The 23,046-nt window shown below is 41.8% G+C and overlaps 2 protein-coding genes across 3 annotated transcripts in view; one reads left to right on the top strand and one right to left on the bottom strand.

The window, feature by feature from the left end:
* LOC111670857 (netrin-4-like) lies at window positions 1–9,240 on the bottom strand. Its single transcript, XM_023427778.2, has 10 exons — window positions 8,912–9,240; window positions 8,055–8,611; window positions 5,792–6,064; window positions 4,642–4,768; window positions 4,198–4,386; window positions 3,214–3,421; window positions 2,956–3,068; window positions 2,742–2,810; window positions 2,106–2,279; window positions 1–1,664 (listed from the first exon to the last, which is right to left on the bottom strand). Exons 1-10 carry the CDS (start codon window positions 8,970–8,972, stop codon window positions 1,522–1,524), a joined length of 1,914 nt encoding a protein of 637 aa, XP_023283546.1. The 5' UTR covers window positions 8,973–9,240; the 3' UTR covers window positions 1–1,521.
* LOC111670859 (uncharacterized) overlaps window positions 8,536–23,046 on the top strand; it is a 21,501-nt gene continuing 6,990 nt past the window's right edge. Inside the window, exons 1-7 of one of the 2 annotated variants that reach the window (XM_023427781.2) lie at window positions 8,536–8,614; window positions 17,843–19,600; window positions 19,774–19,925; window positions 20,386–20,478; window positions 21,536–21,871; window positions 21,958–22,126; window positions 22,302–22,426. In XM_023427781.2, coding sequence (XP_023283549.1) covers window positions 19,462–19,600; window positions 19,774–19,925; window positions 20,386–20,478; window positions 21,536–21,871; window positions 21,958–22,126; window positions 22,302–22,426 — 1,014 coding nt within the window. In that variant the 5' untranslated portion in view covers window positions 8,536–8,614; window positions 17,843–19,461. Of the gene's footprint in view, window positions 8,615–17,658; window positions 17,766–17,842; window positions 19,601–19,773; window positions 19,926–20,385; window positions 20,479–21,535; window positions 21,872–21,957; window positions 22,127–22,301; window positions 22,427–23,046 lie in introns of those variants that run through there. The other variant, XM_087179745.1, reaches the window with a different exon arrangement.

The following is a 23,046-nucleotide window of genomic DNA, read 5'->3' on the forward strand; positions in this document are numbered from 1 at the left end:
CAGAGTTTATGCAGTTTAGATGAAAAAAAAGGAACATATAGGACACATAGAAATAGTAATACCAATATCACAATGACAGCAGAGCACATTCATGCACCCTAAATCACCACTTTGTCCTTTACAGGAAAAATTTCCTGCCCATCGTCTCTTATTTTGGAAAAGTCTTTGTGACAAGGACATTGGTGGTGATGTTATGACTGAGGGATGCATCATGGCTCCTCACACAGTTTGTCCTTCTCCTTGGAGACAGCAGACCCGGCCTATTCTTAACTGGGCCTCACTCAAAAATGGCCTGTGGACTCTTGGATGTGATACACTGTGATGTCAATGAGCACCCAGGCTTTTAATACATATTTATTTTGGGGCAGCAGGAGTCACAGGCCAAAAAGAGAAACATATGTTAAGAGAGTGTGTGCGCTCTCTTTCTCACACACACACACACTGGCTCCCACCGGGTTGGGTTCAGAGGGGGCCTCTCAAGTGAATCCTCCTCATATGGAAGTGGGTCTTCTGAGGACAGCAGAAAATCCTCACAGAATCGAGTCTGACTTAAGCAACCTGACAATCCACTCTAGTAACTGAACCAGCTGTAAGAGCACACTCAATCCCAAGTGCTTTAGCTGGTTGCATGTACTGCAGAGCAGAGAGGGTGGAGCGGAGCGTGTTTTGCTCTTGTCAGACAGCAGGCGGGCAAGTGTGCCAGAGCAAAGCAGAGCTGTTCAGATTAAGCCGACTGATTCCTTTAATGTTTTTTTTTTTTTTTTTTCATCCTTCATCCTCTCTCCTCATCCAGGAGTTACTTGTTCGGACCTGCACCGTCCCAGACTCGCTGCCAAGGACATCAAGCATATGCACACATCTACGCTTGCACACACTCACGCACACTGATGTTGACTCATTCATGATTTATCGCCAATATGTGTGAGAAGACAAGGATAATACAGTCAGGGCCTTTGCAAGATTTCAAAGTAAACAGCTCTCAATGAAATAGATACAGCAGGACGTGACTGTTTTGGCTCATCGACTCCAACAGCAACTTCGGCCAAGGAATAAAGTATAATTGAGTATTTAACATGCGCTCCTTACTGCTTTATAAATAATCTGGAGAGAATGATGAGCCAAGGTGCATCGCAAAACACAAGAATGAGATTCTAACCTCAGCTTTGTCTGGATGAAGGTCTTTATAGCTTGCTTTGTTCTCTTTGATCCTTAAGTGACTGCAGTCTGGCGAGGTATCTGCTTACAGTATGAGCTTATTTCTACCACAGTTTTACAACAACCACAGCTTTGTAGTGTTCTGTTTTTTTGGGGGCTGTGGACTCGACTCGGGAAGACAAATGAACGGTGAAATCCTTGTGGTGGGCATTGTTTTGTCTTTTTTGCTTTCACTTAAGTGTCCAAGCAATGCCTAATTCAGACACTTCCTGTGTTCATTTCGCCCATTATTTCACTCATCCAACACATCATCTGCATGTCACAGCTGATCCTCCGCCTCCGCCCGTTGCAGTTCTTAGCGATGCCCTACCGGCGGCCGCAGTCTTTCCTGAGGATGTGGAGGATTTTGCGTCCCAGGCTCGACTTCCACGGTTTAACAAGGCTCTTGGTGTTGACCATCAGTCGGCCGGTCTTCCAGTCTTCATGACCAGCCACTACATACTCAGATCCTGGAGAAAAGACAGAGCAGAGTGTCAGTGAATGTCAAGTCAACTGAGAATGCCACTAAAATACACCCAGAGCAGGAGAAAAACCACTGTGGGAAGTACCTTATGTAAAAAGAGAGCACGTCATTACATAACTATAATCAACGAGTTAAATACTGTGCTGCGATGGTTGGCTTGGATGAATGTTGCCAGAAAGGATTATTGTGAAGTGTTAGATGTGAAATAGTCTTATAACAGAGAGGTGGCTCTAATCTTTAAGCTGTAAATGTGTAATCTAAATGAGTGATGCTAGGACATTGGCACTCACTCAAAGTCCATGTGAGGAGCGACAAAGATCTTCTATTCAGCACAAAGCTGGCAGATTGTCTACACAAGAGTCGACTAATTATAAGCTTCTTGCATCGTGAGCAATAAAGTTTCTCATTGGAAGCGGCTGCGGCTGACCTGGGTTGAGGATGGGACAGGTACAGCCTTGGATGGTCCAGGACTCTGGGTAAAGGGTGACACTTCCCCTCTGGAGCTTCATCTGAGGGTTCTGGTACAACACCTTCTTGACCTTGACCTCCACCTCTGCATGGGAGCCTTTGTCGTGAGCTGACATCACCTTCACCAGCAGCACTGCCAAGGAAGCACATCAATAAATCACTCGTTCAACAAATCGGCTCTGTGGAAGAACAGCCCAACAGCTACCAACTTCACACTTCTCACACCTTCGAGCTTTTGCACCACAGACCCCTCAACCTGTTTTACAAATCAAAATCACTTTACTGGTCATTGGGCACATTACCAAGACTTTGAAAAAAAAATTTCTACAACACAGCAATGCACCAACAAAGGAAGAGGAGAACTGACCTCAGGGATACACATGATAAACTGAAATTTTGAACTCCATAGGTCCCTTTAAGTTAAGGAATCACGACACATGATATCAAGAGAAAAAAACCAGGGGCATTTTATAATTTTAAGCTTTTAAGCTGCCACAGATTTCATTATGTTGTTGAATGGCCTGACAATCCATGACTGCCATGATTATCTCACACAATGCTGAATCAATTTGCTGTGTCAAGCACTGTGTCTTACCATAGTCGTACTCTGCAGCACAGAAGAGTTTAGGGCTGCCCAGGGTTACTTCGACACATTCACATTTCTCTGTAAAAATGAAGCATAATCAATAAGATTAACGTTAATCATTCCATCATGATGTATAGATTTTAAGATCAAAAGAGCTGCATTTTTTATCCATGTGGGCTGATGAGTGTGCAGTGTATAAAGTGTGATATGACCTGCGACTCACCAGAGTGGTGCAGTGCAGAGAAAAGCTCCTCTACCCTAAAGAGTGCCGTCTCACTATTATTGCTGCTGTGTCCCATGTGGCCAGTGGCTGTATAGAAGACCTCCACATCTGAGCTGCGGCGCAGAGGTAAAACCAGTCAGATCCAGGGCTCCACTCAGTGTTAATAATCCAGATTGCACTCTCCCTCAACACCACACATCACTTTCATACACTTTTCTATTTGCTAATATATATGGACATATAAGTCTTGGCTCTCACCCAGGAATGCAGTCACCAGTGTAGGGGTCGCAGTCCCCTGTGCAGTCACATGGACGGCAGCCGTATTCATGAAGCCCCCAGTATCCCGTCATGCAGCCGTCACAGCGGGGGCCTCCGACGCCAGGCTTACAAGTGCACTCCCCGCCGCTAGGGTCGCAGAGGGGGCTGCCACCTGAGAGGACAGAGCCCACGGGGTGGCAGGAACAGGCTGCAGAGGAGAGAGGTGACAGAACAAGAGGGCCGCTTGTTAACACCTCTGTCTGTCGATGCAAAAGAAGTTTGTTTTCTTCGTTTTCTGGCACAAACCTGCAAGCACGCAGAAACGAGGAAGAAACAAAAACTAATATTTAGAGTCTACACAGTGAACTCCCATGGCAGATAAAATGTGTTTTATCATCCTCTTGTAACAAGGGACAAGCTGGGCGTATGTACTCAACATGCTTTAAGCAGCTGCAGCGAAAAACAAACAGTAAATCACTCCCTCTCTCGCTGCCTGGATGGTCCCTGGTGATGACAGATTGTTTTTTGTTACAGACTTGCTTCATCTGTTTCCAAAAACGGCATGTTTGTTCTTAAAAATGCTGCAGCATGCCTGGTGGTGGGGGTGGGGGCTAAGAATGGGAAAAATGTGCTCGCATGGACCATGGGAAATTCCTCCATTGTTTGCAATTACAGTCACATTCCAAAACAGCAACATCTCCGTCATTCCTGCCAGATAGCGGACTGGAGTCTTCTTACTATCACATCACAGGCAAGACAGTGACATAGAAAGGTGCTGAGGGGAAAATGCTCTTATCAAAGAGAAATCCATCTGCTTTAATCTGAAAGGTCACAAAAAAAAAAATCTAATCTCCATTACTGCCCTCCAAATATCAAAAGCTGCTTGTCTTAATTGGAATTCTCAGCTGGCATTCATCCAGACAGAGTCATGCTTTAAGGGAAAGAGGAGCTACACCCTGGGGAAAAAAGAGAGAGAGGCCTTACGTTTGCAGGAGTCAGGGGCCGTTTTTGGACGACCGGGGTCTCGGAAGAAACCGTCTTTACAGTTCTGGCAGTGACGGCCCTCTGTGTTGTGGCGGCAGTCGTCACACACGCCACCACTCCGCCGCCCTGTTGCTAGCCACAGTCCACGACTGAAGTGACAGCTCTTGGCGTGACCGTTACACTTGCACTCTGTGTTTAGATACACATGCACAAGGAAAGGAAGAATGAGATATTTTCCTCTATTCAGCTCATCTTGCAAAACCTAGTGAATCGCAGTGACAGCTCTTACAGCAGCTGACGTTAAGAGAGGAACTGCTCAGGTTATTTATCAAGCATCAGTGTCTGAAAGGTTACATGTGATTTATGATGCTAAATTCATTTTGGAGATAAGTCTACATGCTGTGTGTCCTACTCTGCATTTGACTCTGTTGGCCCATCACTCACTCTGGCACTTATGCGGTGTCCCTATGATGCCGTTGGCCGCCTGCCAGGGCTGGTCATTGTAGAGAGGTGCACAGCGCTCACAGTGGTCACCAGCTGTGTTGTGTCTGCAAACACACTTGCCATGGACCTGCCAGGCAAACACGACAGACAGAAAATAAACCGTTATTTACACATTTGAGTAAAGCTGAATGCATGTTTCAATTGTTCGCAAGCATTGCAACATACTGCATATTGTCTGCATTGTAATCACCTCAGAGAGCAAATGCGTTCACTGAGTTTGTCCTCTTTTGGATTTTAACTCTGTGTATTTCTTTGTATTTGGACATCGTTGCAAATGAGGGAAACCTCAATGATCTTCAAGGCTTCAATAAATAAATGAGAGGAAATAAATTGGACAATTATATATATGTAAATAGAAAATAAATGATATATATTATATATATTTTACTCTTGCTCTTGGGGATAAATGTATTCTTGAGAGCTTTCACTGTTAATTGTAAATTGTTTTAAGAGGTATATCACCCACAGAGCCTAACACTATGTCACTCTTTTCATTTATGCTGATTTGAAATAGCCTTGCACCTAAACGTTACGTGTGTTATGTGTGAATTGCAACATACTAACATAATATACATAATAACATATCTGCATAATCAAAGTGTTTACACGCTCTGAAGCTTATTACTGTCTGTGTAACTTGTTTCCACCCCCTCAGGCCATGTTGAAATTAAACTGCTGCTGCTGTTCTCCATTTACAGTAAAGAGAATAACATGTCAGAGACTATGGGCTGTTAAGGCATTAGGCTGAATACCATAATTAAAGTTTCCACATCCTTAAATCCCTGTAATAGTAGGTAAAACTATGGCCTAATATCCAGTCTTCACTGCAACCCTCAGCTTCAGCAGCACATACCAGAGCACAGCTGAGTAACAAGGGAGTGGTGGGAACAAAACCCCAAACCCTCTACCCCCAATCTCACCACATCAACTAAAAACAAGGGAGACAAACAGCACCGGTCGGTGGACTTCAGCAAGACACAACATCTGAGTGAGTTTCCACAACAGAACAAACTGTACAAGCGTGTTTTGTTGGTGGAGTGGGTGCACCTGCAAGCTGCATGTTCACAGAATCCAGCTCAGAATAGCTCACCATGTTACTGGTCTTCTGTTGGCCGGGCTGGTAGCCCCTGGCCGGAACACAGTGGTCGGCATGTCCGTTGCAAAGGCAGCTGCCTTTGACAACAAAATCATATATGGCGAAATGGCCCGTGGGGAGTCCAGCAGCGCCAGGATGTTTGGCCTGGCAGGGACACGGCTGGCGCTGCAGCAGACGCACTCTCAGGTTGGTGATCATGAGCTGGTCTTGAGCAGCTGGTCCATAGGGATCCACCGAGTGCCAGGGAGACAAGGCCCGATAGATCACCTGGAAATTGAAGAACACAGAATCTCTCAAAACCTGTGTTGTTTCACTTGTAAAATAAAACTGACATGACAAAATGCCATCGTTGTGGTTTGCCTTTCATGGTCTTCAGGCAGCTGCTATTCTAAGAAAATCACGGTAAGCTCCAATGTAAACATGGACAAATGCTGCCTGTTCTCCCTCATTAGGACGTTTATCTTTCAGATTCATCCTCTCTGTCTGTCTATGAAAATGAACAGTGATTTAAAAACTGCTGAGATGGTCGTTACTCCTAATTATAATATCACAAAATTACAACTGTCAGACACAAAGTAAGGTGCTTAAGGGTGTTTATAGAGATAGCTGTTTATCACTGTAGGGTGATATTTGCATCTCCAAAGTACTAGCCATTTTTTTTTTATCTTTAATTTAACTGAATTGAATTAAATTGAATTTAACTGTGTATTTTCAAGTCAGTACCTCCAAAGGCCAAGAGCTGCATTTTAACTTTGTAGTCTACAATCAACACGTGATACATCTGGCGTCGTCCATCTCCGCTGTGCACAAGGGAGACCTAATGCTGTATCCTAATGAACATAATTTGTACTATGGCACCATTTGGTTAGTGGGTACATGTCAACAACAAGAGGATTTACTGTAAAATCATTGCACTTGACAAGGAACTTGATTCTCATTAGCATTAAGAACAAGTCGGCTTGTGGTGGCTGTGCGTATACTTCAGCTCATTACTGCTGGCAGGGATTTAAATTGAGCGTGATGTCTGTAGTGTTGTTTTATGACTGAGAGCGTTTACATTTTCACATAACATTTTGGGGACATCTTTGAGCCTTGAGCAACAGAGACACTAATTATAATGGGTGAGGGGCTTACACGAGGGAGCTGACAAACTGTAGTGAGACACATACTTGCTGCAAATACGCTGCAATTATGAGATCAGTCAAAACCATATATTCACTCAGACGACCCAGAACCTCCCAACGTGGTCTGAGGCACTTTGGAGTGAAACAAATCTTTACTGGCCTGTGAGAGTCTCTATGTCTGACTCATGAATTAGCTATAGCTGGTACAGCAGGTACAAGTCGACGCTGATACTCTACCCATGCATGTCAAAGCAGTTTGCGGCTCAGAAGGCTGGCCAAAAAAAAAAAAAAAAAACGTCTCCCACGGCCCATCAGAGGAGATCAGTTTACAAAGCTTGGTCAATTGTCGGGTGGTTTGTGTGATATCATCTTATAGAGCATCTCTGTGCCAGTAAGTGGACAACAAGAGCAGAGCAGATGGTGAGTGTTATTGCTGTGAAGTGCTGGGGGAGTGTCTGGCAGCATGTTTTGATGTGGTCACTCTCAGATCTCAGAAACACAATCACAGTCCAATATTGAAATCATCTCTTTGTCCTTTAAAGCTTCGTCTGAGCTACAGCATCCTGCTCACTCATCAGACATGAGTCATTATTGGCCTTATTGTACTGTATTTATAAATAAGTTTTAATTCAGTGAACATAGTTCCTGCCACTGGAAATCAAGCTGATAATTTTATAGATTATATTATCGTATTTTCCAAAAATATAATGGTAATATTCATTGAGGAGATTCACATGAGGCAAAGATACTTCAACAGTTGTCTTGTGTAGATGTCCGTCATCCTTCAAACAAACAAACAAACATATAAATGCCAGTGATACTAGCATATAAAGCCTTGATGTTTAATAACTGAATTAGGTGCAGGTAGGACTTTATAATGGGCAGGGTTACAGCTGCACATTACTCATCCAGGGGTGGATCTACAGGAGGGGGACAGCTGCCACCCTTAAAATGAGGCCCCCCAAGATCTCCTGCTCCTAAAGATGTTATTGTAAAACAATGTGATTTTCAGGCACCTCTATGTCCCTGAGCTGTGAAAAGCACCGAAACAGGGAAGAAACTGGCTCTTGTCATACCACACTGTCAAAACCTCGTGTCACCCCTCATGTAGCACGTGTAGCCACTGTACTCACCTCTCCTCTGGTACAAGGAAAAGCTCCTGAATACTTTGAGGTGCATGTTGCCCCACTCTCCCCGACTGATGGCCCATCTGCCAGGCCAAACACCTCCTCACAGTCCCTGGCAAAGTATCTGAGGGTCTTCCACGTGTGCCCGTGATCCTGGGAGCGCTCCAGCATCATGGCAGCAGGGCGGGGGGAGCGGAACACCAGGATGAGATGGGTGAAGAGGAACTCAGTCTCCAGGTCCAACTGGAGCGTCTCCTCCTTCACCCCCTCCGCAGACTGCCACCAGGTGTCAGGGTAGCGGAATGAGGAGTCGCTCATGGCAGAGGGAGGGTGCGCCTGGCTGGGGATGGCAGAGCTGCACTTGCTGCATTTTGCCGCCGAGCAGGACTCCTTTCTGCGGGGGGCAGCTGTTTGTTTGTAGAAGCAGTAGGGCTCTGAAAAGTTGGAGCCGCAGGTCGACTGGGTGCTCAGCACCCTGCCCTGGGCCAAGTTGCCCATGCGGGGGTTGCAGGCTCGGCCGGAGCAGCTGCTCTCCACAGCTGGATCTTTGCCTCGAGACGTTTCTGGTGAGAAAAAACTTGCGTTTATTTTTGTACAATCTGTGTGAAGGTGACTGAAGAATTACAGTTGAAAATCGATTTCTGTTCTCAAAGACCAGGGCAGTGTATTTAGGCTACTGCAAAGGTTGCGAGTTCGGTTCCCGCTTCCCCAACTCCCTGTCCTGTAAACCTGTGCGCTTATGATGCTGTGAGGCTCGTGCATACAAGCGTTTCCCAAAATAGCACGACCAATGCTTGTTTTATTTATTTACATCTTCATAAAGTGCGTGCGTAAAGGTCTCAGCCACACAAGTTCAAACTCACCGGCTGAAAGAGGAGAGGATGCGCACACCGGGAAAATGATGAGTAAAGTCCACAGTCTCATCCTGAAGGAGTTGTGTTTAACGGCAAGAGCAAGAAGGTGCGTTCACCAGCTCGATCCAAGGAGATCCACCTGTTAATAAGCCAACATTCCTTCACGGCAGAAAATAAACTGTCAACAAACTGTTTCGACGTAGAAATAAAGAAACTCAACAGACTGGACCGTGAACCTCTTCCTGTCTGTCATGGTGCAGACATGCCACGTTAGTCTTATCCAACAGCTCTGCAGTCATTATCCTCACATTATTCCATCTCACACACTCAAGGGTTCAACTTTGCTGTGGAGAGTTCATTGACATTTGGGGATATGAAGAGGTTAGCACCGCCCTCGTCTGGTCGTTTCCCACACCCCTCCCCCCTCTGATTTCTAAAATCAGACTTTTTTAAGAAAGGAAAAAAAGGAGCAATGATGTCAAAACCATTTCTGAAATGTTTTGGAAAAAGTTGATCATCTTGTATTGAGAGAAGACGATTAAAATAATGAGAGGGATTATTATTCAAGTAGGGCAGTAAATGCCATATATGCATATTTCCTCAAGAAGCACCAATGATGGAAGAAATTAGTTGTCATCAGATTTCGACAGGAAAAGAAGTGTTTATAGTTGAAAACAATAACTGGGGCATTTAGATTGCCTCCACAAACCACACAAGCACTCAAGTGTGTCATTGTGTTGCATTCCTGCCACATATCACCACTTATTTCTAACTGCCACTCATTAACCACGCTTTAGCTGCCTCTCAGACAGACAACAGCCCTGGACCTGAGGGGTCACACAACCTTTGACCCCAATAATGATGAATGATGATTTTTTTTAACTTTAACAATGACATCATCTCCTTGTGTAAAAAGAGACATTTCAAGAAAAAGATGGTATATAATACTATAGGCAGCTTTGCCCGTGGCTAGCAAGATTTATCATACTCATCTGATACCATGTAAAAACTTTAAAGTGTTGACTGTCTGAGAAGAAAATGGAGCAGACAGCCAAAGACAGGACAGGCTGATGAGTGAAGATGAAAAGGGAACAGTGTCATTGAGAGTATACATCATACCTGTGAATACATGAGGTCAGGAGCAATCTTTTCTCACTGTGAATGTACCCTGTCACATGAATCATCCTCTCATATTTGTGCATGTGCATGTTAAAGGAGGAGAAGGGGAGTCATGAGCATTCTCAGTCTCTTCCCTAAGGCATCCCAGCCCTGACGGATCAGGACATTCCTTGAATACTGTGACTCTCGTCACAGTGGCGGCCTCTTCTCTTTAAAGGGGACAGGGTTCATGTATGTGTGTTTTTAGATTTGCATGGGTTATTTCGGTTGTCTCCAGATGATCTGCCGGGGCAAGGGGTGATGCACCTTGAGCTGTTCTCTTTGTACATCACTTGCTTGTTTTCGATCCTAAAATCCCAGGAGTCACCATGAAAAATGCTGCAGGAAGGATGTCTAATCTTGGCCAGTCTGTTGTGTATTCCCCTGGTAGGATGAAAGCAAGGCACATTACAAACAAATTCCTTTACTCTCTTTAACTCCAGCTGTTTGTTGTTTTTCTCGGTTATGGCTCACCAGAATTAAAGTTGTGTATCATTAGAGGAATAATATGATAATTGGGGGATTACGGTTGTGCGCTTTCTTGCCGAGGGTTCAGTCAAAATACTGATACCACTCTCATGTCTGGATGGTAAATGTGTAACTGCTGCCAGGAGTTTTTTTTTTTTTAGGTTAGCATAAAAAATGGAAACAGGGGAAACAGATTCTGTCTAACAAAATCAGCCCATCAGCACCTCTAAAGCTCACAGATTAACATGTTATATCTTCTTTAACCCATACGAAAAGCAAAGTGAAAAAATGTCAGTCTGCTGGGGTTATGTGTAGAAAAACTTTTCCAGGAGGTCACTGCATCCAACTGAGAAGTAGTCCTGCACTCAACCCCCTAGTAAGACCACAACTTGTCACTTTTGGTTTGGTTTATTGATTAAACAAACAAGCCATGTACCATGTTAATCAGTGAGCTTTAGAGGTGCTGTTTTTGTACAGAACCTGGCTAACCGTTTTGCTAAACTAAGCTAACAAGCTGCTGGCTAAAGCTTCATATTTTATCATACAGACATGAGGGTGGTATCAATCTTCTTCCAACTCTTAGCGAGAAAGGAAATATTCCCCAAAATGTCAAACTATTCCTTCAACAGAAAACACTGTTCCCTTAAAAAGCTGCAGGCTCAAACCTCTACATCCAGGAATTGCATCAGTCTTGTTGTATGAGCAACTTGTAACTGCATACCACAGGCAAAGACTCATGCATGTATCTGGGAATACAGCAGATAAATGCAGTTCTGAATATAAGGTCAGACATTACAATACAGTCGGAGGGTTTAGTTCAGTAACATGAAATATTGGGATGAAACACTCCTCCTTGTGTTGGTGCTGGAGCTCCACAGCCAGTGGTGCTGCTGTGGCTTCGTCATCTAATGGCCCAATGAGATGACACACTCGGGGCCATTCCACTGCTTCTGGCCTGCTTTATTTCCAGACTGTAAAAGGATATGGATCCCCCCCATGCTGCCATGTCACCTAGTACCTTCAGCTCACTGAACCGTCTCAACCCTTGCAAGTAATCTGTCTACTCTCCTGTAAAAGCCAGACAAAAAGCCAGACATGCTCCAGGCAAGGAGGGTAGGTGCCGTGCCCAGGGGCTAGGCATTAAACAGAGGGAAGGCTCCAAACTCCCTCTGTCACTGGTTGCACGGCTTCCATTTTTATGACGTTTATCACTGCTATCTGTCTGCTTGTTCCTAGCCATAACATTGCCCTCACCCACATTTCATCAGATGGTTTAATCTGTAATGACAAAAAAATGAAAAAGGGTCTGTGTTATGTAAATATTAGTTCTAAAATGCAACTCTTCCCATGATGTAACTCATTTGGCATTCATGCTATTAGTTATTTATTTTATCTAAAAACAGCAGCAAGACTCTTGACGATAATTAGCACAGCAAATGTCTCGCCTACATCTCCATACACACAATTCCCTCAGCAGCCTCCTCCATCCAGACGCCTCTGGAAGTTTATATTCTATATTTTACGTCACCTTTTGACATCCTGTCGCACTGCACAGGAAATACTCAACAGATGACTGAGCACAAGGCTGAATTAACAGCAAGAGTGGACACAGAAACAGGGGAACTGTGGGAGTTTCACCTTCAGAAAAGCCAGGCAGGCGGATGTGTCCTATTTTATTTTTTTTTTAGTTGTTATGGGAGGAGAACGGAAGGCCCACAGATGGCTAAAGTGTGGCTGTGTCATGTCATCCACCACATGGCACGAAGAAAAGCAGAAAAGAAAACATAGAGTATCATTAACAGTGGGAGAGGAAACTGTGACACTTTTTAATACTGTACAAACCAGGTGTGAGCTCTTCTTTTGTCTATCTGATAAGTGATAGCTGGAAAAGCAAACCTGTAGCCAACCAGATGGAAACGACAGATGATAAACCAGAGCATGATAACATGATGTTATAAAGAAAGGGATCTGTAGCATAATATATACTAATTGTGAACATTTAAAAGGTTTGTCTGGCACAATAACACTGGTTCCCCTTTGTTTCATCATTGATTCCAGATGCAGATGTAATTCTACACATGAAATTGTAGTTGTGGTATCACTTGTATCATCACTCATACGATTAATAGTGAGCACCCCCATGTTTTACATCAGTAATAATTCTATGGGCTTTAAATTATTTTTTCTTCTTGGCTGGACCGCAACAGCAGGTGGCTGACTGACTGAGTGATAGAGTTGAATGATCATAGTTCCAACATTAGTCAGCCGAATGCCACGTGACTGAGTTAGAGTTTCCCAACTGCCCGTTGCTCTTTCATAGATGAATTGGTGTAAACAGTTCCTATCAGGGGGCCGTTTACAGCCTATAGTGTTGCCAAATTAGCAGATTTGTTGCCTTGATTTAGAGACTGTTTTTTAAAAACAACAACCAAAAAACACCTAGTGACAAGTCTAGTGACTTTTTAGACAAAACTTGGCTACTTAGAAAAGAGTCTCACTCAGGGTGTGTCCCTTTCAAAAAGCCAAGGTCACATGGGATGGCCCGTGAGGATGTGACGGACATGGTGACCTTGGAAAGCAGACCTCTGGCAGCTGTTAATTATGAGGATGCCTTTTGGTTGTTCCAAGCTGAAACTTTCCTGAGACAAAAATGCTCCATTAGTTATATAAAATTACACCTTTTGTGCCACTTACAGTTGTAGTATTTATTGCTCTCAAATGCATTTCAGTGAAGAAGCAGCACAAAAAGCCATAAAACATTTGAAAGTTGGTGCTAAGTTGAGGATAACTATAACGTTTGTGTTGTAAAGCCGTGTATTAGTGTGCCTGATTGATGGTAACATGTCCTGGAGATCCACCCTTTAAACCTTTGCTGTAGGTGGGTGAGGAAGGGGTTGGGGAGGGGGATTTAAGTAGCTCCCCTTGGATGCTCAGTTGAGAGGCAGACAGGACGATAATCTCAGTAAAGGATGGAGAAGATGTGGGTTTGGAGCCTGCCTGTGTTATGAGAGGAATGTCTGCCGCCTCACCAGCGTGACCCTGCTTTAGGCTCCGTGTCTGTCCCCGTGTTGTTGTAATGTACTGTATGTAAGAGCAACCACATGTTCCCGTGCTGTCGGACAGGTCAGGACAAGATGAATATATCTTCATTTTGGATGAGTGGAGATGTACAGAGTGCAGCCTGACTGCAGGTCCTATCTGTCATTACAAGCCTTTGATAAATCTGACTGAAAGTAATTGTCGTCACTTTGCTGCTCAACTCACTCATTGATTTCTGTCTCTCAATGATCCATTCCCAGTGGTGGAAGAAGTGCTCAGATACTTTACTTATGTAAAAGGAAAATATACATAAATCATGAAAAGTAAAAGTACTTGGTCCTTTATGGAATTATATTATTGTATGTATTAAATTATTGGACTACAAATATTGACTTTTTAATGTAGCTATTGGTTGATTTATATTCTGAGGGGTTATTTAATCTGAAGCAATGCATCACATTTTATAAAATGATCATACATTTTGAATGAAATGTGTTTATATCCACAAGGAAAGCTGCACAATGTTATAGTTGTGTTTGCTCTCTCATACACCTCAGACTGTGTGGTGTTTGTATGTGTGGTTGCACAGGGGTCCATGAGTAACAACATTATGCTTCCCTGTATGTGTGTCAAGTATAAATGTGGAGAGTACAAGATTTCCCTCCAAAATGTGGTGGAGTAGATATGCTGTTTTTGAAGGATATGGCATGGTGCGGCCTCTTTTGTCTAATTGTTACAATTTATCCCGGTAGTAGATTAGGTTGTAACAAAAACCATGTATTTGACATAAACTCATGAGGTCTGTGATATTCATGCAGAAGTTTGAATTGTTGGCATTTGTAATAAACAAATGTGGATACAATCTATAAAAGTTGGAGAACTCTAGCTCAAAGATTCAGTGAGTTACAGGCACTGAAGCATAAAGTGTTACAACCGCATCCGGTCTCCGCTACTTGAGTAAATGCACTTAGTTACTTTCCATTCAACCTGAGCTGTCCTGTCAGAAGACACTGGCATCGTTCCAGCAAAACAGATGAATATGTGATCTGGGTCTCATTTTTCTGTTACTGATACTAACATCTTCTCAGATGGTACTTTCCCTTTCTTGTGAATGAACAGTGGGTTTAGAGAGCCCGGCTATGGACTAACTCTGCAGATGACATGTCCTGTGCTTGGTGCTGTCATGTCAACTGAAGGTTGGGTTTTATTTATATACAACACTTTGCTGTGTGTAGAAAACAGAAAATGATTTGACCTGACCCAACACTTGAATTTTAACAGAAAGAAATTATATCTCTTAGCATGTAATACTGCAGGTTTGCTGATTAAAGGAAACATTTTTCTTTTCTTAAAATGGGGGAATGTTGCCACCTAGTGGTTAAAATTGGATTTGGCCTGAGGCGACCCAATAGGCAAAAGGTTAGGGCGCATACCACATGGGTGCAAAAGCCCTGGGTTCAAATCCCTGCTGGCCGGGTTGTTTACTGCGTGTAATTTCCCCCCTTCTCTATTTCCCATGCCTCCTGTCAATCTCCACTTTCACTATCTAATGAAAGCATGAAAAATGCCCCCCAAAAAAGTAATTTGGTTTTAAAGAAAATAGATTTAGATTAAAATAAAAATTACTCTCTTAAAGAACAATGTAATAATTTATTGTCCAGAAATTGCATTATTCGTAAATACAAATGTTTGCAGGTTTTTTGGGCTTTTTTATGCCTTCATCAGAGTAGCAGTAAGAGAGCGACAGGAAGGTTAGGGGTGAGAGATAGAGGGGATGACATGCAGCAAAGGGTCGTGGTGTTCAAGCCCAGTCCCCTGTGGTTATGGTATGCAAACTACCAGGTGAGTCACTAAAAAAAGCATCTTCCAATTCCTTAAGGTTCATCGCACATGATTTATTTCCTCCTTTTGTTTGTGTGTGTATACACCTGTCATGTTTGGGCCATAATTCTGCATTCACTCAATTCAATAACCTCATCATTCACCATTTTACAGAAAAGATATGATTAATTAATTTGCCTCTAAAAATGACATAATGATAACTGTATGTAGGATATTGAGATCTGCAGTTAAGCAGATGTTCAGCTGTTCCGCTATAATAAACACCAGGTCTATCTTTCAGCAATAAGCCTGTCTCGTTGTTATGTACGATCCCTTCATTTGCAGCGTTGTTTTTGGTGATGTCTGCTGTTGCATGTTGTCCTTGTGCTGCCTAGACTGGAGAACATATTGTACTTTTCCACTGATTAAGTCACCATGAATAAGCACATCAGGTACATGTGTGAAATGCAAATGCAAAAATCTTCCAAATCTCAAATAAAAACAATATTTTCTTTCCATGTTCACATATTAAATGTTTACCTGCTTTTCAGCTGTGAAATGTCCAATAGAGAAATATCCTACAGAGATCTTCTCCTCCCGTCTGTCAAAGGAATTTATTTTAACCTAAAACATTAACTGGTAACCTAAGAGGTTCACAGTGTGGTTTGATGTTCCATAGCAAAGCATGTATGAGATAAATCTCTCTTACAGTAAAATGTAGTTATCTTGATATGCACTTTACTCAAAGATTACTTTAATCCACCGTAACTCTAAAGTACAATGCACATTTACCTCACATTTCACAGTTAACCATCAATAGCATGTCAACCACAGCAGCTATCAGCACTGCAGAGACAGTGTATTCTGCTCTACAGAGATAAACCCTCCACAAACATAATAACAGTGCTATTTCCTGTTGTTTAGGGCACTGTGAGAGATGGCAGTGGTGATAGGACGAATGAAATTGCTCCTCGTTCAGAGACCTAACTTCTGCTCAAATGTCTTCAAGGTGTTTAACTTTGATGTCTAATTTGTCCCAAGAAACAACCTCTGTAATCACAGCTTTCAGAAGGATTGAGTGTTTCATTACAGCTATTTTTGTTGATCACAGTTACAGTAACTCCCAAATTATGTTGTTAGGCATCAATAGTGACGCAAGCAGATAGTCAGGGATACTTGAGGAAAGGGAGTTTCATATGGTTTTATTTTGTTCTGGCTTCACACCAGCGTTCACTCACCCCCTCTCCTGTGTTAGCTGGAAGATAACCAATGCTTTGGTGTTGCTCAAGGTCTGAGCAGTACATCTCAAGTTCCTTACAAACATATTGTGAAATAAACACACCATGCACATTACAAATACACACACACAACTCCATGCATACAGTTGTAAAGTTACACAAGGACTCCATTCATGATACCCAGGATGCAGACCTCAGTTTTGCCTGTCTGTAGACCCTCTGTAGACTGTTTTGTTTTGCACTGCAGCAACAGGTGAACAAAGACTGCCATGTTAAATCGGAAATAGTATCTAAAGACATGGAGTCACCTGATTTTAATCACCAGACCTGTCCCAAGTTAATGTCCGTGCACAGAGGGAGAGAGGTAGGTTAGGTTTTATTTTTATATTTGTTAGTTATCCTTTCTTTCTGTTGTAACTGTTGTAGAGGATTTTATATTAATCTGTTGTATTGCTTTTAATAAAACAGTGTGTGCATTGTTGATGTAATCATAATATGCTTATAACTAAGTGACTTTTTATAAAACTTGCTGTGCAACGTTACAGAAGAACAGACTGAGCTTATGATATTGTTTGAAGGAGACCATAAAAAAATAACTCCTTATATGCTAGACAACAGAAGTAAGACAAGGAATAGAGTAGGGTATTGTCTCTGTTTGTGTGAATCTCTCACAGATCCACCTGCACGAGAGCTGCCCCGTGTAGGGGGGTGAGATAACACGTGGGGGAGCAAAACAACGAAGACAGCGGCATGGACCGATAAGAAGAGACTCAACCCACATTGTATTATTTTTTTCAGTGTAAGAATATGAAAGACTGGGTGAGGAAAGAGGTAGAGGGTCAGACTTCGTGAACTTGCACAACTGCATGTTGTTGTCAGGGAGAGATAGTTTGGCCCAGAGCTCTGTAACGATCCTTTTTCTAATGCTATATTGTTGTTAGCTTTAATAAATGCTGGGATTTGAACTTTGAATGAGTGTCCTGTTTCCTTCATCAAACCAACACGCGAGTTCAGGTGATGAACTCAACAATTTGGTGACGTGATGAAGGCAGGATTTTAATCGTTTTTGGGACCAATTTGTAAGTCTAAGTTTGTTTTACTCTGACACAGAAGCAGCGATAGAGGCCTCGCATTAAAGGGTAAGCAGACGCCTGTTTGAACGAAGAGCTGCACATTGAACATTTCTAAAATGTAACGCTGTGCTATGTGTCTACAGTGTCTGTAAAACAGCGGTGAGCCGGGGAGAAGAGGTCGTTGATACCGCGGTGGAGGAAGGGTCCCGAGGCTGCTAGACCCTGCCTGAGGGGCCTCCTGGGAGACTGATAAAGCAACCCACCAGGGCTTTATAGTCTGATGAGGAGGGAGTCTCCCTAGGTGAGTAGAATTTGGCAATCCAGGACAGTTTATCGCAGAAGTGTTTAAAAGTTCGCAGTTTTGTTTATCTTTTGTTATTACTCCCCGCGACGTGAGGAGGGTGAGCTCGTATTCCTGAGCTACTGTAAGAAATTTCATATTGAAGGTATCCAGTAGTGATCCAGGAGACTGAAGATATGGGGTTAGAGTCCCCATTGGTGTGATTTTTGTGGGGAAATAATTTAGGGTGGTAGTTACGACAGTGTCTCAGCTGTGCTGCATCGAGTGTCTGAATTGTAAAACGTGTGAAGGAAACCTAACGGTGCTGACGTAATCCACACGCCTCACTGCTAAAGTGAGTACAGCTCATTGGGTCAGGTGCTCGGGTGTTATGCCATACAAACTGACTGGCTGTTGAGGGGAGAAATAAAGAATAATCGAAATTCACCTGGATCTGCTGAAGAGGGTGAGTGATGCACAATTGAAAAGGTAAGTGCAGATAACCATCGACTGAAGGCAGATTCTCATCGCACACACAAACATGCCACAGCAAAATCACTGGAGTCAAAATGTGTTGAGGTTGTGGTGTTGATTCTGATACAATGAACTCCGTGCTAGTGAGAAAACACATTAATGTGGACGTAACAGTACAGAGTTAACGGTATTCAACACCTGCGGGTGTGGTTTTCACATCCGGGTATTTGGCGAGGCACACTTCCGGTAGAAATGGAAACGGCAGCCATTTTCTTTCCCCCGCATAGTCGCAATGAGAAGACACCACGCAAGCGACAGGTGAGTATCACGTTGATATATCTCATTGTTTGATTGATATTTTGCACAAAAATTTGTTTGTGTTGGCTCAATATTTCAAATACAGGAAAATGGCGATATTATTGTTGTCTTACTAACGAATTACCGCCGCCGTACATAAGCAGACATGCCAAGGCATGCACGTGTCACTTATGTTTATGCTAACCTTATTGCTTGAATAGTCTTTCCACACACGGTAAATAAACGGTAACGTAAACTAGTATAACTCTGTTGAAGCTGTTTGGGTCTTAATTCAAATCTTAAAATAACACTGATGCACATATCACTCTTTTACTTATGCAATTAACGTTGTCTATTTTCTCAGCCTTCAGGTAAGTGAAGTTGGAGTGAAAATTTAAGGTTAAAAGTTTCTACAATGTTCATGTAATAGCATAAGTTAGATTAATATCCCTCAAGATCAGAGGTGGGTAGAGTAGCCAAAAATTGTACTCAAGAGTATTGTTACTTTAGAACAATATTACTCAAGTAAAAGTAAAGTATTTTGCATTAAAACTACTCTTAAAAGTACAATTAATCCAAATTTATTATTATTATTATCCAAATTTAATTGGCTGATAATTTGTTAGATAACCAGAGTATTGTATTTTTCAGTGCGTTTGTTTGACAGCAATCAAAGATACCGCAGTCATCATAAGAAGTGTGAAGAGCAGTATGTTAAGTTCCACACCTGTCAGGCAGAAAGACATCTTCATATCCAACAGCTTCAGTTACAAAAAGTATATTTTTGTGTTTGCAGACTTCGCCCCACAGAATGGGATTTGCTTCATCATCCAGGACGGTGACAACAATGGTAAATTAACAAAAAATAAACCTTTATATTCCATGGATAGACAGGGCTGTTGAGCACAAAGTTGGGCATAGTTTTTTGGCTGCTGTTTGTAGATTCTTCTAGCATGGTTGATTGCAAAATCTTATCTACAATAATGTGGCAATGTTAAGTATTTATACACCTTTTTGTTTTAGATTCAGGTGCATCTGTGTCACCTCTATCCACACCATCCATAATTGGTGGAAGTTTCCTGTCTGTGTCCAGCGGTAGCAGTGACTGTGAAGCCAGACCAGTCAAGCGAAAGAGAAGTGATGAAGAGGCATCCCAAAGTTCTTCAGCCAGAGATGTAAGTTCATTATCTAACTAGTTCCTTGCTTGTGATGTATTAGCGCTCATTGTACGTCACTTTGGATAAAAGTGTCTGCTAAATGAAATTGTAGAATCTGATTTAGATTAACAGATTTAGATTTATTTTGATTAATTTCATGCATTTATTTTTAAATTGCCATCGTGCAAACTAAAAGGTCAAAAACTTGATGCTGTGCTCCTCCTAAAATGGATTTTTCTTTAGAATCTGGACCCTTACGCACGTCGCACGTTCATCTGCTGGTCAATTACATATCGGCACCAACATTTTTTTTTTTTTCTTTTTCTTTTTGCTTGAGTGACATTGGAGAAAAGGCAGCAATTATAGTAATAAGAAACATTATTTAAGTAATAGTATTATTCCACCCTTATAAAGCACCGATGCGTAATTGGTAAAGCTGGGTAAACGAACAAGAATCAACTTTATTTTTCTTTTCAAGAGAATCCCTCAGCGAACCACTAAAGAGAAATACACACTGGGAATTGTTACCTTGTTCCCTGCATTGAAAGATCCCCTCTCCAGGAAGGGATATGTAAGTCTTATTTTGATTACATACCTAACTTTGAGTTGTACTTTGAATAATATCAATAAATTCCTTTATAAAATTTTAAATGTATTTATACAGAAACATATACTTTTTTTGGATAACTTTGGCTATGTTGATGTATAAGTCATGAATTTCTTTTTTAGTCTTTAATATACTGTTTACACCAGGGCTATTCAATTTAAAAATTCAGTTGTGCCAGATTTCAAAGTTTTTCAAGTTTTGAAATGATATATTTTGGTCTGACCCAGGCATATATCTCTATTACAGATAATCAAAGAAGTACAGAATAATCATGTTAACCTTATGAAATAAAATGAACATTCTGCTCATATGTGACTCAGGCACATCACAAAGTGTATTTCACTGAATAGTTAAAAATGGATAGTTCAACATTTTGGCAACTTTGCTCATTGCAAAAATAATCAAATAATGCATTGCAACAACTCAAACATTCGTATGGACAGGTTATGACTGTCATTCACCACGCTATGAAAACATAACGTAACAAATACCTGGAACTACTTCCTGTATGAACTACTGGGCAGAGTGATACAGTGCTTCTCAGTATTTACCTCAAAATGTTCTCTCTTGTAACGTCACGTTATTTTTACATAGTGGTGAATATGAAAGCCATGACGTGTCCATAAGAGTGTTTTGGAATTGTTGGGGTGTGGTGTTTTTGTTTTGAGGGAACGAGGGGCTGTACAGTCTGCTTCTACTCTGTGTGCTACAGTTAGCACTCCATCTCTGCTTTGCAAGTATTGGCAAGCTAATCAAAGGTAATGAAACCTACTTGTATAATTACATCAAGTACGGCTATGGGCGAATTTGCCAAAATGTTGAACTATCACTTTAAAATGCAATCAAACTCTGCACTACTGCTGCTCTTATGCATAAAAAAATCCTTTTTCTAAAGCATTTGTTTTAAAACACAGCATTAGCAATTTTATTTTTCTCCCTTGTTTTTCTCATATCTTGGTGGTAAAATCCTGTCAAATTCATGGTTTTTGTTTTTCACTCACTTTTGTCTGTCTTTGGTCAGGAACATTTCTATGACAGCCAAAGTGGTACTGGATTTCTGGCATGGCGGCTCAAGACCGTTCAGAGGAACACGAAACTTCCATTCAAGGAAACAAAAATGCAGACAGCAGGAGGTGGCGGTCCAGGACAAAAGAGGGAGCTGCTTCAGATTGGTGGTCAGTTGGATGAGGAGCGTTGTAAAGAGATCATATCCTTGATGAGCCACATCACTGACAGAGAAATAATCCTGCAGAAGATGAAGGACACCTTTGAGTATAGACAGCACCTCATCCACAATCCTGATGAGTCAGATAACATACTCTCAGTGTTTCCAAGGCTGCTGGACACTAAAGGGCTGGTAAGTATTAGACATTTAAGTGCAACATGTGATCTGAAAAATGTAAATTTAAGAAAACATGTTCTTTCATTTCTCTGCCACTGCAGATAAATCAAGATTTCAACCTCATTTTTGGACCAGAAACAGCCGACAAACTGCTCGAAAAGTGGCATCCATCCTTTAAAAGGAAGGTGATCAAAGAAGCTGAGAGCCTTACAACCAGTTTGCTGAGGTCTGCCAGGAATCAGAACAATGACGAAGCCTCTGACTGCCCAGGTAACACGTGGAATTTGAATGCATTGTCATTCACAAACCTATATACATGTGCTTAATGAGGAGTTTTTGTTATCTAAAGTGGGATTGTATGATGTAATTCTCCATAGTTTTGAAATGAAAGAAACATGATTTGACAAATTATACTAATACACAAGTTTTTTTTCTCTTTCTACAGAGTGGGACAGTGACATGGCATCTCTCTTGTTACTCCTGCATATCCTGCCACCTCAGCCCTCTAAAAAGAGAAGACAAAAGATCAGTGCAGCTCAGGCCATGGACCATCTAGTTGTGTTTCACAAGGTAAGTCATGCTTCACATTGTCATGAAAAACGGTGGAATTTTTTAAGTCATTTTCTTGGCCTGGAAAAGTCATGCAGAAAAGTAAAATCAAAAAGTTTTGGAAAATTGATAGAATTTTGTTGTCTGTAATGTAATTAGCATACCTTACATCAGGGCTGTAAACTAACTTTTTGGCTCACCTGCCAAGGGGACCGGAAGATTGAAAAAATCTACCGGCCAAGTAAATTTTTTACTTGGCCGGTAAAAGTAATAAATTGCCTCTTTTTGTTACATATACATCTGTTTCAGTACTTTTCATTGAGATAACAGTATTATATAGCGATATATATATTAGGAAAGAGACCAAAATATTATTCAAAATACATTTTTAATATTTTGAATATTCAAAACATTGCGAACATGGGCAGTGCCAGTACCAGTTAACCTCCTGTTCTGATAACAAATGATAATAAATAAATTCAAGGAAAATAAAAAAAAAATAGAACAGAACAAAGTGGATCAGTGCATGATCTTTGGTCTCTTCTGATAAAGACGTCAGAGCAGTCACGGCAGGTTGAGTGAAGAGATGCTCGGACTGAGCCCGAGACACTGATTTGCAAACAGCGTGACATTTTTCTTCC

This window comes from Seriola lalandi, unplaced genomic scaffold (genome assembly GCF_002814215.2).
Source record: "Seriola lalandi dorsalis isolate HSWRI2012SDOR001 ecotype SW California unplaced genomic scaffold, Sedor1 jcf7180002054862, whole genome shotgun sequence".
Lineage (NCBI taxonomy): Eukaryota > Metazoa > Chordata > Actinopteri > Carangiformes > Carangidae > Seriola > Seriola lalandi.